Source organism: Mixophyes fleayi, chromosome 5 (assembly GCF_038048845.1).
Source record: "Mixophyes fleayi isolate aMixFle1 chromosome 5, aMixFle1.hap1, whole genome shotgun sequence".
Lineage (NCBI taxonomy): Eukaryota > Metazoa > Chordata > Amphibia > Anura > Limnodynastidae > Mixophyes > Mixophyes fleayi.
Genome location: NC_134406.1, coordinates 249,477,275 through 249,489,641, shown reverse-complemented (window position 1 = coordinate 249,489,641; position 12,367 = coordinate 249,477,275). Strand labels below are relative to the sequence as shown.

Sequence of the window (12,367 nt, the reverse complement as noted above, 5' to 3'; positions counted from 1 at the left end):
GGAAGCCACGGCTACATAAATATCTGTTATTACCAATTGTTTATGTTTTTTATTTTTCTTACTTAGTATTAAACTAGTAAATTAATTACAGCTGCTTCAGTTTTTCTCCTTCTATCTTTTTTGGCTCGTTAACTGTAACATTTTTAAATTTAAATAGGAAAGAATAACAGTATTCAGATATAATTACACAATTGAATGCCACTTTTCCCAGATAAATATTTATGCAAATTCTAATGGTCAGATGTGAAATAAAACATAATGATGTTGGCCGCACTTTCCAGCATATTTTTTGGGCAAATGGACAAGGCCATCTGCACTTATCATATAACATTTTATAATCTTGGAATTGTTTAATAAAAAGAAATCATGTTTTATGTTTCCCATAGCTCTGAAAGTGAATCTGGCTCTCAAAGTGCCTGTGACCAACTTGTGACTCCTACAGCACTCGCCGCGTGTACAAGGGTGGATTCCTGTTTCACTCCCTGGCTTGTCCCCTCATTCGGGGTGTCCGTACAGTTTGATCACCTAGAAATGCACTTGTTTCACCATCTGGATCAGTTAGGCTCAGGTATAATGTTATATATGCAGCTTATATCACTATTCCTCCTCAAAGCTTATTAAAGGGAACCTAATTTGCAAATGGATATGTCATAAGTAACAGTTATAGATAATGTGCAATTTCTTGTTGTTTTTTTTTTTTTTACTTTCTATGTGTGTTTTTAATCCCTTTACACTTCTGATGTCAAATGTGGTCCTTACACATCTTGACTGCATCCCCAATGTGTGAGACCACAGCATTGGGTGCAGGAATTATTTTGTTCAGAGTGAGAGCTGTGTTTTATAACGCAGAAGTGCATAAAGCTTTAGTATTCAACAGTGGAATTCTGTGTCGACACAACATGACATCACTCGGAGGCATGACCAGGAGCAAAGCATACATGAGTCAGGGCGTCCATGCTAGCCGGCACTCTTAGGTTCATGTAGATTGGTTATGGTGTACCTCTACCCCTCCACACGTTTATCGCATTTCAGTAATCCTACAAGATGAAATCTAATTTGTGCACTGCAAGGTTGGTGTGCCTACTCTGTAAAGAACACACTCACTTGGCTTAACTCTTCCCATCGGCCAGTGCAAACATCTGTTCCTCCGCAAACACGGCCATCTCTCTCCAGAAATGTACACGGCTCCGTCTTAGAGTCTTAAGTGTTTTGTATTGTTTTTAGTATGATTACGGACAATAATAGTTTATGATAAAAGGACATACATTTGGGGTCCACCTAATTATCTCTGTACTCAACTGAGAGTAGTCTAAGCCTCAAGTTACACTTGTAATGCAATTATCCATGCTAAGGGCTCAGAGAACGACGCTAGGTAATCAGATTGTGTTTTAAAGCGACACGATGAAAATAATTTTTTGTTAATGTTTTTTTTTTTCTTTATAAATATTGGGCCCTGTCAGTTCTGAATTTTAAACTAATACCATTGCGAATTTACATTTTTCTCTCAGTTGATTTGGAATCACATTGCGTGCTGATCCCTTAATAATATATCCTGCTTAATTGACCACAAATCACCTAAGCTTTATTAGTTAATTTAAGGTTAACTGAGTTTTGGATGTAGCTTCGTAAGTTAAACATGTTAAATATTACTTACCTGAGGTCCAGCAATCAAACCGATCTATGTCGTGGTGGTTGGGTCTGTCCTTGTTCCTGCTGGTGGCATGTTGTAGATGGACAACCTGCTGCCTCACATGTAGTGAGGAGAGCCCCCCAATATCTGCTGCAGTCCCGGGGTGCTCCCCTATTTCTACGCAAAGTGGGGTGGCTATTACCATATGGGCACTTTGTTGTCCATCAGCAGCATGTCGGTGGGAGTAAAGACTGGTTCCCTTAACCACTGTATGTGTCTGGGGACCAACTGGATTGGGTGCATCACAGGAACAAAAGGTATTTCAGAATTATCAAAAAGTATTAACAGAACTCCATCCAAAATAGAGTTTTCCTTTTAGTGGTAAATGATAATTCTAGGTGGTCACTATTTGCAAATCCAGTGCATTAACACAGAGAAAGTGGAACATGAGTAAAAAAAATAAATAAAAATGTTGCAGCTCCAAACATGTGGGCTTTTGTAGTGAGAATCTATTCATGCAACATAGTGTCATGATAGGCTTCTGAAAGTTGTGTTTACATAAGTTTAAATGATATAACTGTGATGACAGTATCCCTTGTAGGAAGTGTATCAATTTTGTATCTAAAACATAAGATGGATCAGGGCAGAGTTGAGCAAGGTTCTTCCTTAAGTAAAGTGTAAAGAACATGAACATTGAACATGATGCATCTGGTCTCTTCTACAAAAAATTTCCTTTCCTTGTGTTTCTCTTGGCTGACAGTGTGTTGAATGGGTCTGTTTATGACTGAGATTTTTTAATGATGCCCATTTCTGGCCCAGTTCAGCACAGTAACAGTAATTAGGATATGGAAAATAGCTAATTTACACAATAAACGTGTACAATTTTAAAGCCATTAGATCACCTTACAAAGAAATGTCAAATATGAGAAAGTACTTCCCTTGTTATTATATTTTTTGTACATTTAATTGGAACAGCAGAGTGTAATCTTATTATGTTTGTTTTGCTGTTTTTCCTTTTAGAACCACCCAAATGCCTGCAACCGTTTCTCTCTGATAAAACAACCCCGAGTGACCTGGAGTACATGGTCATCTCTCTTAAGGAGCCCTGTGTGTATCTGCGGCAGTGGAGTGGCACATCCGTCTGTAAAGAGATACGGTTCTCCACCGAGGCCGACTGCCAGCTTTTGGAAAGCCGTAATCTCACCATGAAGAGTCTAGTAAAACAATTCCACATCCAGGGGCACATGGCCATTTCCATTAGTGCTCTGGAAAAGTTTATTGATTGTACTGTCCTGGTGGATCCAATATTTGTGAACTTTGGGCAGCACTCTGTACACTCCATCAGCACAGCCATCCAGGCTTGGCAACAGGTAAGACGCTTGTTAACTAGGTCAGTGAGACGCAGCTTGCATCACTTCCATGTCTATCAGTGCCAGAAGAGTTATTCTGTTCTGTAAATCAGATAAGTAATGTAACAAGCACCCAGGGAGAGCTGGAACATTATCTCTATTTGTTTATATACATGCAAGAAATGCAGAATGTGACGATTTTCATAGTTATAATAGTCGCATAATTCATTTCTATGGCTCTGCAGTGCTTCCTCTTCTAGATTACAGCTTTGTAAAATAACAAGATGCCTGTATTTGCATCTGCAAGTGCCCACAGTTTAAAAGGAAAATTAAAATATTGTTTCCATGTTACATCTCAGCTTCTATATTGTGAGACACTCATTACTACATTACCATACTCCAGCACACCATATTGTTTATATAACATAGACTCAGAAAGGATGGAGCATAGTGCTTAAAAAAAACAACCAACAGGCAGTGTGACTGGATGGGCTTACTTACCCACCCAGTCTGTTGGGAAGAGGATGAAGGGATGTAACACAATTTATCTGGATTGCTTTCTCACCGTCAGTAGCAGACTGTTACTGACCACTCCTATTGGAGTCACCTGTGCAATAGTTGTAGGAGGAGTCAACTGCCACCACCGGGCTCCTTCACCGGCACCTGGAGCCGCGTACTTCTGGGTAGCTGGGATAGCTGCTGCAGCGCCTCTTTGCTGTGGGCTGGCTGGTACCACTTGGCCACTTACTATGGATCAGGCCTTCTGTGTAGAGGGCAGAGGGTTGACACAGAGACACTGTGTTCAACACTGGACATCCGGGGAACGGACTGGAGTGTAAGCTCTTATCTGATCATCACAGTATACAGCAGACAATAGGTGTCATGCAGAATCTTCAAGCAGTGATGTTTATTACTAAAGGGTCCTTACAAGGACCACTACACACTAGTTGGAGGTACTAGTGATCATCCAAAGTACAGATGGTATATTACAGTTAAAATGCAGCTCTTTATATACTGTTTCTGAGACACATGGTGACCGGGGCTAACCTAGCCCCCTGATCCTATCTGTCACAAAAGTCTGAGATATTATATCAGATGTTTAGCATCAGGATGTAATATATTCTCTAAACTTGGATTTAATGTAATTTAAACTTAACAACATTTGCATCAATCTGTGATTTCCTAAATTACTTGCTGTTACATTATTCAAATAGTCCCCTATCTTTTTAACAGGACAGAATACACAGGATAGAAAGGTAACAAACCCTTGTTGTGTTTTCAGGCTAAAAAGATGTGTTAGTTACTCTGATGAAAAGACTTAATTAGAATGGAATTTCCTTTCTTCCTTTTTTACAATAACAAGTTTCCTCCAACATGGCATAATACCTCATAAATCAATACATTTCCAGTACAAAAATCAGTATATTTGCAATGATATACATTGCTCAGAGTGGACACTTCATAGATCTCCAGGACTCCATACTGCTTTCTATAGTATTGTTTCAGAATGCATGTCACATACACAATACTGTCTGACACCTATAGTATAGACAAAGAGAATATCACTCAGCGCACCAGAAAACAATACTGTATTTTATAACATTAGCTGAGAGCGGATACTACATAGAGTTCAAAAACACAGCACTACTTCCTATAGCACTGAGGGGGTTTTCCAGTCTTTTTAAACATATTGCAACACAGTATTTGATAAGTCTTTAAATGAAGCAAACTGATTTGTTCACCTCAACTAGTTTCTGATTAAGTTTTGGCATCCCAGAGAAACACTTCATTCTAAATACCTGTAAATGTCAATGCTATTAGTTGAGTAAGCAACACAATGCATTTCGAATCTTTAATTTCAAAAGTCATTGGTCTTTACTTCCACGTTTGATGTACACTGGTGTTCTGTATCTCTGCTACTAAACCGGAATTGGTTGACCCACAGTTTTTAGAGTAATAAATCTAATGCTGGTTGTTATAAACTGGATAGGATTATGTTAATACCTTCTGTTTTAAGTTTGCCTTAGTATATTGAAGAGAAGGGCTTCTAGGCTACTTCTATCTCATTGGCACCTTAATAAAAGCTAGGCCATACTAACAGAAGTCATTTTATATTTATTGCAATGTGGCCACTAGGAGCACCATTGCACTGTGTAACTCAGGAAGCAGGACTGTGGTCAACCCTTGCATTGTACGTATCGATCACTTTCTTCACGTAAACTTGGGAGGCCTCCGCACTCCCACCATCATTTTCCTCCTCCTTCATGATGCCTTCATTTCCGCATCAAAGTAGTCAGAATTTTCATAAACAACGTATCGTGATCAACAACATTCTAGAATCATTTTGTTTTATGGCAATTGCCTATAATGATTGGTCTCCATACACTGCTCCTACCATACAGGGAGTTATGGATGAATCATAGGTAGTAAGCTGTTTAGAATATGAAATGACCTTGAATTAATCACTCCATTTATAGAAAATCTCCAGTCATTAATCTTGATTGTGTAAGAACCACTTGGACATGAGGCACGCGTTGGTCCATTGTCCCCCCCATAGCGAGCCCTTAATGAAGTGCTTGTGCAATATAGATGTTCCATGTGACTCTCTTCAACTCCCTTCTCGAGCTGTGTGTCTCATATAATTAATTGTATGTGTAACATTGGGAGCCAGAATTCCTAGCCCTAAACCCCTTGGCTAATAAAGCGATCTTCCCGGTCTCCCCTGGGTGCTTTGGGTGCTCCTCCCATGAATTAGCTGAAGAAAAACAAAGTCATCTTTATTTATATGCCTGCAGAGCTGGAGAAGTGTTTGGATTAATTACCTAACATGGCACTACAGCAGCAGCCCTAGCAGAAGATAAAACATCTGTTTTATATCAAACATTCTTTTTTAAGGGCATTCCATGGCTTTGCTTGTTGCAGGAGGACATTCATAAAACAAGAGCTAGTGTGATCTAAATCCTTACAGCTGGTTCAAATATCACTGTAAAAAAATACAGCTCAAAATACTGTTTTAGTGTCATGTTTTGAACAATGCAGTTAAAATGTAGGATTTTTTTTCTTCCGTGGGCTATTGTTACACAAACTTTTGTTCAAACAGAAACATTCAAGTCTATCAGACCTCCATCCAATACATTGACTAGATTTGACAGATATTTCTGGCCTTTTAGCACTGTCTCTCCTGCAATGGTGAGCTCTACTTAAGATACCCATTGCTATTCACATCTTTTATTAAGCAGTGACTCTCAGAGTGACTACCACACACTCTTTACCATAACAGTGTCCACCCACAACATACTGGAACAATGCGCTGCCCATAAAATATTCCAGTGCAGAACCCACTCATGTGACCAGTAAACAATACAGACCCATTTCTCTGGTAGCTAATGTACATGGCAGAGTCCATTGTTTGGTGGTCAGTGTACAATTCAGAACCCATTATTTTTATGACCACTGTGTAATACAGAGCCCAATCACAGGTGACCATTGTATATCGACAAAATAAATGCAGACATGAAAACAATGGGGAGCAGCACAGGAGAAGTCTTGTAGAGACAGGAGTGAGAGGTGGTTACCAGAGATGAGACAAGGTGCAGGTCAGAGGTAGATCTAAGAGGGTGGGAGGGAGAGTATTTTGATATGAAATTAGAGATGTATGCAGGGGTAGTGTTCTTGGGGGCTTTGTAGGTAAGGGTGAGTGATTTGAATTGGATTCTGGAGGACAAATAATAAAATAGATTTTCTATCGCTGCTTATGACTACTATAGTAGTGCCGGCAGGGGAGTGATTTTAATATACAAAAGTAAAATAAGTACAGCGATATACAATACAAATTTGATTAACATTTTATTACTTCTATATAGTATATTTGTTAAATGAGGACAGCAGGGATGTACAACCCTTACCCCAGATATCAGTGGGCAAATACGAGGGACTGTATTAAGTTTTCTGGCAGGAGTTGTAGAAGATATCCCCCCCTCAAATTACATCATCGCTCTTTGCTGCATAGTTTTTACTGATGTGGGTGTGGCCTGATGATATGATTACCCGCCCACTAGTCATCAAGCTCCTCCCAATTTCCTGCCTTGTTTCTGCATCTCCTGGATGCATTGTAAAAGATTTAGAACTTTTTTAGCCTTCATAATAACAAAATCCATTTTATCTGAATAATACCACTTTCATACTGCCGCCCCGGCAATATCCCGGTTTGTTAACCCGGGATATTGCCGGGGCACAGGGCAGTATAGATAAGAAGATTCCCGGGTCGGGCGGGTTCATACTGCACCTGCCCGACCCGGGTTTTAGAAAAAAAAAAGTGTAAAGAAAGATTTTAATTAAAAAAAAATACATAACAAATGTTTACTTAACTTATTTTCAGCCAGCGGAGTCTCCGGTGCGTTGCCGGCTGTCAGGGGGACCTCTGGGTACTAAAATGACGTCATTTCTAGTCCATTAGAAATGACGTCATTTTAGTACCCAGAGGTCCCCCTGACAGCCGGCAACGCACCGGAGACACCGCTGGCTGAAAATAAGTTAAATAAACATTTGTTTTGTATTTTTTATTAATTAAAATCTTTTTTTTTTTACTTTTTTTTTTACTTCCCAATTTTTTTTTTTTTTACAGTATGAATGGTGAGACCCGGGAATTACACGGGTTGCACCATTCATACTGCAGGCGAGCGGGGTCCAACACGGGAATTACCCCTCTCAAAATCCCGGGTCTAAGTCCCGGGATTTTAGACCCGGGATTTTGTGGTTGGACTATTCATACTGCACCAAGACCCAGGTTTTTCAGCGTGCCTCTGCAAAACCCGGGTTTTTGGTGCGGTATGAATGGGGTATAATAGCAAAATTCATTCCATCTGTCTGTTGTGTGATTGTCACCTACCAAGCATCATTCAGCTTGCTCAGTCACCCCCCTAGTCTGTGTGGCAGCAGCGAGTTGTGTTAGAACATTGTAAATGAGATAGATCCGATGTACAGAAAATACCAGAACATGGTCTCCACTGATGGGGGGTTTCCTGCTCTGATTAAACACACAAGCTAGGCTAAGTTACGTATAGGAATACTACTGGTCATATAAACACATAAATGGTTACCTACAGATCACCGTGTGAATGAGAGACTCGCTTAACTGTTGCTGCCTGTAATATTACGAATTGAGGCGAGTGATAGAGTGTTGTGTATTTCATTAAGCGAAGCCATATGTCACACTGTTATATTGCTGACAGGTATATTCTAAGAATGGTTTTACTGATTTATAAAGGGATTTGGCAATGTTAACATGATCTTCAGGAGGACATATTTCTGTAATTGTTTTAGTAATTTTCTTGTTTCCTCTCATGTCATGGGTATTTCCCACCACATGCAGGAAGGAGTGAAAGAATAATGTGTGATCATTGCATGTATAGAGCAATATTAATAGTCAGTGCTAACTGCTGCTGATATCATATTGTCTTGCAGATCAAGTTCTTTATTGTCCTAGGGTGAAACTAGAACCGCCATCTATTGGGCAAAACCTTAAAACTCTCTTGTATGAAAACTTTGTTATTAGAATATTAGCTTCATATTTATTTGTAAAAGTTTCTAATTATTGAGAGCACTTCATGATGTAAAATTGCAGTGTTATTTAAAGCAACAGAATTAAACTGCAGTATTCATTAAGAACCAGTGACAACATTGGAGTCCTTCAAAGTGGCACAGTCGATGAAAGGGGGCGTGTCTGCATTATTATGGGGGCGTGTACACAACACAATGGGGTGTGGCTACACCCCAGGGAAGTGCCTATAACTCTGAGAGTGCTATGTCTCCCCTTAATCTCCTCCTCTGTTCACAAAATATCCTTTAATTACTGATGCGTGCGGCACACGTTCACCACTCCTCTGCCATTCACAGCCAATATTAGTAAGACCATATCTCTTGACATTTTGAGTAGCAAAATTGGTAGAGAATTATATTTTCCCATCATCCACCCAAACCCCACCAGATGTGCCCAACTTGCTAACATTCTTGTGAAAACACGTGGCTTCCCACTAGGCCATGTTCTTTTCTGAGTCAAAGAATTTGCACAGACCCCTCGGGATCTGAACTGTTAGGAGGAGTCTTAGACTGAGAAATTAATTTTATCTATAATCTCAAGAAGGTTAAGGCATGTTAAGCACTTTAACACATGCACACTACTGAGGGCAGCACGGTGGCACAATGGTGAGCATTGCTGCCTTGCAGAGCTTGGTTCGTGGGTTAAATCCCCAGTAGGGAAGTGAGGAGTTTTTATGTACCCTTCCCCCCCCCCCCCCCCCCCGTGTTTGTGTGGGTTTTCTCCAAGTGCTCTGGTTTCCTCCCACACTCCAAAAACATGCTGGTACGTTAATTGGCTTCTGACAAAATGGACCCGTGTGTGTGTGTGGTAGGTAATTTGGATTGTATGCTCCAATGGGGCAGGGAATGATTACATATCTTTTGTACAGCGCTGTGTAATATGAATTGCACTATGTAAATAACATTAATAATAACATTTATACACTGTTTGCGTTTTATTGTGTTTATTACTGATATTGAGGCCCTTTTCCTCCAGTCGTTCCTGCACATTGTGCACAAAATACAGTTGTGAGTCCTTTCCTGGTAACCAGTGTAAGTGAACACTTAGGACACAGAGAAAGTATTTTGATGGTTTTGCTTTTATTACAGTCTGTTGTTTCTCTGTTTCAGAACCAGTGCCCCGAGGCAGAGGAGCTGATCTACAGTCATTTTGTCGTCTGTAATGACACACAGGAGACCCTGCGGTTTGGCCAGTTGGATACTGACGAGAATATAGTGCTGGCCAGTCTCCATAGCCACCAATACTGCTGGCGCTCACACAAGTCCCCACAGGTACAAATCAAAGCCATTTCCAAGCCACCCAATACATTTCATTAAGCCTTCCCTACATTTTCTCATGGTTTAATTTCTAGAAATACCAGAACAAAATGAAAACAGTAAGTGGTTTCCCCCAAAGTATTTACTGATCTGAGAACTGTACCGTGCTGCACGCTAGCAGTCAGGATTGCCAAGTGGTGCTTATTCACTCGCTTAATTCACTGGTTCATATTTTATGTTCTGCTTCAGCATTTAAGCAACTGTCTATCATTTCTGGAACACATTGTCCGTTTGTTTATAGACATATTTTGGGGACCATAAGGCGACTTTTAAGACTCAAAATTGAGCCCTAAAAAATAGAATGTCTCCTGTAGTCAGAGGTCCTTGTTCAAAGTTAGGCGCAAAGTTGCACCTTGCTAAAACCATGTTCCTGCGACATCGTAGGTACATAGTACACTGTAGGCAGAAAAAATGGCTGTTGTGTATATTTCGATCCGCAATATAAACCCTGAAAAATGCTGTATAAGATTCTGTATATCCTGTTCCTCCTCCAAATAAGATGTGCACAGCAGCATTTGCAAATGCTGTTACAGGCTGCTTTGGCGAGCGTATACAATTCTGTTCTGAAACAAGGTGATTACGTGTTTGAAGAAGGTTTGGAGCATGATGTAAATGAAAACTAGTCTAAACTAACCAAGGACCCGGAATAACGTATCTAGCAGAACATGGTGTTTTATCAGATTGCCGAGTAAAATGCCTTAAATCACCTTCTAAAAATTCCATGGCTACTCTTCGTTTCATTAACACCTCATTACACCGTGCTCACATAATACACAAGATGTAATGATAGAGTGTATACAGATTTTATTCCAGCATGTTACAGTGTTTTTATGATGTACTCTGGCAGTTTTCTGCTTTCATGTTTTTGAAGTAGTAGCCACAGGATTAATTTTTTTTTTTTAGTCTTTAAAGTGAACCTGTCATCTCCACAGTCAGTAGTATGAAAATACAGTTTATAGAAGTCATCTGTCCACTCTTTCTTAAAAAATGGTATGGTCTTTTGTTATATTCAACTCATTATATAGCAGAGTGACATTGCAGTACAACATACTTGAGTAATTATAAAGCAGACGTGGTTATGGGTCTCTCTCACCTATCGGAAGACTACATAGAGAAACCGGTTATAATCCCAGGCTCATTATGAACATTTACCAGGGGGCAGATGAAGGTGGGGGAACTGGAATCCTTGGCATGCAGAAGAGAATAAAATAACCTTGGTGCCTTGGTGGTTCTTTCTTCCTTGGACCATTAATTGTAAAGTGAGAAACAATTCTAAACGCATTTTGGTTCCTGGGTTTGGAATGTAGCGTGCTAAGCATTTTAATGTCAAACAGCCAGTATTTGTATGCCGCTCGGTCACTGCCTCTTGTTTCAGTTTGAAATGAGTCATCAACAAGTCTCAAGCTTTAGGTCTAAGGGGCTTCTTATCAAGTTTCCTGCATTAGGCTATCGCAGAATACTGCAGTCCTCATAATTCTTCATTTATCAAAGCTAAGCTTTTTGGATCTTGACACCGATAGTCAACATCATGTAAACATGGTGTTTGCATGTATAGCTTATAAGGGGCGGCATCACAGGAGATGGATCTTTTGATACTTCCCCAGCAGGCTTTCATGCTCCTCCCTCCTAACGCTAATAGTTTTCTGAGTATGCGTAGTGCATTGGCCGGGTAAGGACCTAGACTCTCTGCAGGGACAGGCTCTTTTCAGAGCCGCTGTCCCCGATGAACAATTTTTATAAATGCAACGTTAAATAATTTCTTATTACTGCAATAAGAATTGATTAATAACAGGGACAAACTGTGAAGGACCATAAATAGACCTCTAAGTCTTTTGACAAGAATTATTGTAAGATTTAATTTTGGGACTATTTTCTTTCTCTCGTTTCCATCTTGTTGGATTAGTTCCGTTAGTATAGACGATTGTCCCTGAAGAGAATACTCATCATCGATCTCTTATCACGACATGCTTACATGGTTCCATATTCCGCACTTCCATCCTCTCATCCTGTCTAAAGCATTTTCCTTAGTGTACGGTAAGTAATGGTAAATCAGTAAATGGAAGTAGTAAGTTTGATTATCTTACAAAAAACTGGAAGAAAAGATAATTTGTGGGTATAGCAGAAGGAAGATAACTGTTTAGGATATAGGAGAGATATGTGGATCCTCTGGACACAACATTGATAGAAGGATGGAAACACTCCAAAAACATACTGGTAGGTTAATTGTCTGCTAACAAATTGACCCTAATCTGTGTGTATATTAGGGAATTTAGACTGTAAGCCCCAATGGGGCAGGAACTGATGTGAGTGAGTTCTCTGTACAGCACTGCGGAATTAGTGGCGCTATATAAATAAATGGTGATGATGGATTATAGTGCAGGTAAACAGAAGTGAGACTGAAGAAGTCCTAAACTAATGAATTTCAGCATGCAGAATTATGAAGCAAAACTTAAGAATTAGAACTGGGTGATTG

General features: G+C 39.8%; 1 protein-coding gene across 4 annotated transcripts in view; it reads left to right on the top strand.

The window, feature by feature from the left end:
• The window catches only part of VPS13B (vacuolar protein sorting 13 homolog B), a 718,815-nt gene that overhangs the window by 622,241 nt on the left and 84,207 nt on the right, over positions 1-12,367 (top strand). For all 4 annotated transcript variants that reach the window (XM_075213864.1, XM_075213863.1, XM_075213867.1 and 1 more), the window contains exons 41-43: positions 387-568; positions 2,651-3,000; positions 9,688-9,849. In XM_075213864.1, coding sequence (XP_075069965.1) covers positions 387-568; positions 2,651-3,000; positions 9,688-9,849 — 694 coding nt within the window. The remainder of the gene's footprint in view (positions 1-386; positions 569-2,650; positions 3,001-9,687; positions 9,850-12,367) is intronic.